Raw genomic sequence first — 2,795 nt, 5'->3', positions numbered from 1 at the left:
TGCCTGGTTCAGCGTTTTCTACTACCCACTCTCTTTACATGAACAGAGGTGAAATCTGAGGTGAGATCGGAAAACAAGAGACCACCAATCTGAAGCGAGAAGACTCATGTTACCACAGGAAGAAGTAAATGCTGCACGCATGCACACACACACACACACACACACACACACACACACACACACACAGCCCTACTGCTTGTGAAACAATGAAAAAAAATTGCTTGACTGTGACCACATTCATTCCAGCAGTATTTGAACTTCTTTTCAAAGAAGTAGCACACCGTGCAGAGAGCCTTTATCTTTGTCTATTAACTGTGTTTCTGATAATACACACACACATACGTGTGTATATATACATATATATATTCCTATTTTGAAATATTGGAACACTCAGAGCACTTTATACAACATGCCTGATTCACCCATTCATATCAGCACATTTTCTACACCTAGTGCATTCTATCTAACATCCACATACTGGGGTTCAGCATCTTGTGTGATACCTTTGGTGTGCAGACGGGAGAAGCCAGTGATCAAACCACCAACCTTCCAATTAGCAGATAACCTGCATTACCTCCTGAGCTACAGACACCCAAATTGTACAGCTACAATATGTGGACCCAATAAATCAGTAAAAAAATTGTATAATATAAATATTATTTGGGTGAAGTTTTTATTCACTATATGTTTTTTTTTTTTGTTGGAGATTGTGTAAAAACAATAATCTCAGAAATCATCAAAACAGGGACTCAGACCAACAACCTACTGATCAGGATAGCACATCTATAACCTACTCAGCCTAAAGCAGGGTAAATCCAGAACTGCATCAGAGGATACACACATGTCAAAACAAAATCCATAGCTTACTTATTTTTACTTCAGGCTGGGAACATGGCTTTGATTCTGTTAGGAAAAAGAAAAAGAAATGCTTTTATCAATTTTTCAACAGGGTCATCTGTTTTTTTATTTGTCTTGGGTTTTTTTTTTTCAAATCCACTAAAGTTATAAAAATCTTCATGATGGTTAAAAATGTTCCTTAAGCAAGGCTGGATTAACATCCAGCTGAGAGAACTCTTAACAGAGTTAAGAGAGTTCCAGTCTCTCTGCTTACCTGTGAGATTTTGATTTTTGATGACACGTTCACACTCCTTTTTGAGACCTTCCAGATTTTTGAGCATTTCCTTTGTTCTAATGTGTTCAAAAGCTGATTAAAGGAAATCAAAAGTTCATGTTAGTCGACAACTCTGCTAAGAAAGAGTAAAACACATCAGCTGGACTAAAACAGCTCAACCAACTGAAACTTTCATCATCATTAAATCTACAGTAAATCAGGTCATTCTGTTGAAGTGAAATGACACTCACAGAGACGATAAACCACCACGAAAGCAACTACCAGGAGGGAACCGAGAACCAGCAGGGCAACTTTCTCTGTTGTGACCTTTGACCCTCTTTTTGATTTTGCATGTTGAGAGTCAGGATCTTCACCTGATGAAGATTTAGAGGACATAGATGTGGAGAAGTTAGACAAAATAATAACCAACTATTATACCAGCTTTTTTGTAAAGTACTAAACAACCACAATGAACCAAAGTGCTGTACAAAAGAATAATTATATAAAAACACAACTGTGACACATGATCCCACCAGACTCCAAACAGCTCCTCTGATGTCACATCAATATATCTGTCTGTCCTCTGTAATATATTTGAATTTCAGTTTTACACAAAGTTTCTAATGTGGTTTAAAAGTTGCTTAAACAATCTTTCTTACAAGGACAGGAAAACCACAGTTCAGTAAATGACAATGTGCTCATAGCAGTCACATCACACATCCTGTCCCCCTCCTTAAGCACCTTGAAATCATTTGATGTCTTTAACTGTGTGTTTATCTATTATTTCTGGCAATACTTCACCTTAAAGTGTCAGTTTAGCCTGAAAATAAATACAGGCTACATATTTTTTCCTCCAGCCTGTAGTAATATGTGTACAAGGTATGAATTTATATTTTATAAATGCATTATTAGTATGAATGGCCAGATCCTATTAGTATTTATAGATATTTAATTCATGGTTGACATACATTGTAATACAGTTAGGTGCATATACCACAACTCTAGTGCAGAGAACCACAGCTACATTAGACCAACAGGAAATATGACTCTTTTTTTGTTCTTTCATAAACCTTCATGAAGCTTTCTTTGCGTCTCTTACTCAGTTGCATGTTAATGTATTAAAACATACTCAGTCTCCAGTTTGGCTTCAATTTATATGAAAGGACCACTCGGATCTGATTAACTGATTTACCTCCACATTTAATGTTCTTACCTTCTATGTAGCTCTGTGGACGGCTCGTCATGCTGAGATCCTGACTTCAGACTTAGTCACTATCTCTGAATCACAAAAATACAACAGCCTGGTGTTATTTCTCCTGTATCTTTACTGATTCAGTTTGCAGAGTCAGAACATCAAATAACCTTGTGAGCATCAAGACACATACTGAATGTCCTCTGCACCTCACTGGTTTGGGCTTTCAGAAAAAAAAAAAAGAAGAAAAGAGAATTGCAACACTTACAACACTTCCTGTGGAAATGTGGAGATGAGCAGGCTTTTTACTACAGCCTGGGTCCTGCATGTTGATTTCTCATTTTATTCAGATTAACAAATAATTTCTTTTGACTTGAACTGAGGTCACAGATGATGTTTTCCTGTGTTTTCATTTATTTGATTTAAAGATTGGTTTTATTTTCATAGATGTGGACATGCTGCCCTCTGTTGGAACGGCAAAGGGGGGTTACT

The 2,795-nt window shown here is 36.9% G+C and overlaps 1 protein-coding gene across 1 annotated transcript in view; it reads right to left on the bottom strand.

Moving 5' to 3' along the window:
• Window positions 1–2,477, bottom strand: part of LOC102304578 (CD209 antigen-like protein E) — a 4,080-nt gene extending 1,603 nt beyond the window's left edge. The window contains exons 1-4 of the mRNA XM_042216871.1: window positions 2,325–2,477; window positions 1,363–1,485; window positions 1,112–1,204; window positions 868–903 (exon numbers count right to left, since the gene is read on the bottom strand). Of these exons, the coding sequence (XP_042072805.1) occupies window positions 868–903; window positions 1,112–1,204; window positions 1,363–1,485; window positions 2,325–2,355 (283 nt within the window). The 5' untranslated portion in view covers window positions 2,356–2,477. The remainder of the gene's footprint in view (window positions 1–867; window positions 904–1,111; window positions 1,205–1,362; window positions 1,486–2,324) is intronic.
• Window positions 2,478–2,795: the final 318 nt, after the last annotated feature.

The sequence above is a fragment of the Haplochromis burtoni genome, unplaced genomic scaffold (genome assembly GCF_018398535.1).
Source record: "Haplochromis burtoni strain Fernald_Lab_line unplaced genomic scaffold, NCSU_Asbu1 Contig_1313, whole genome shotgun sequence".
NCBI classification, from domain to species: domain Eukaryota; kingdom Metazoa; phylum Chordata; class Actinopteri; order Cichliformes; family Cichlidae; genus Haplochromis; species Haplochromis burtoni.
This window is presented reverse-complemented; position numbering and strand designations above follow the sequence as displayed.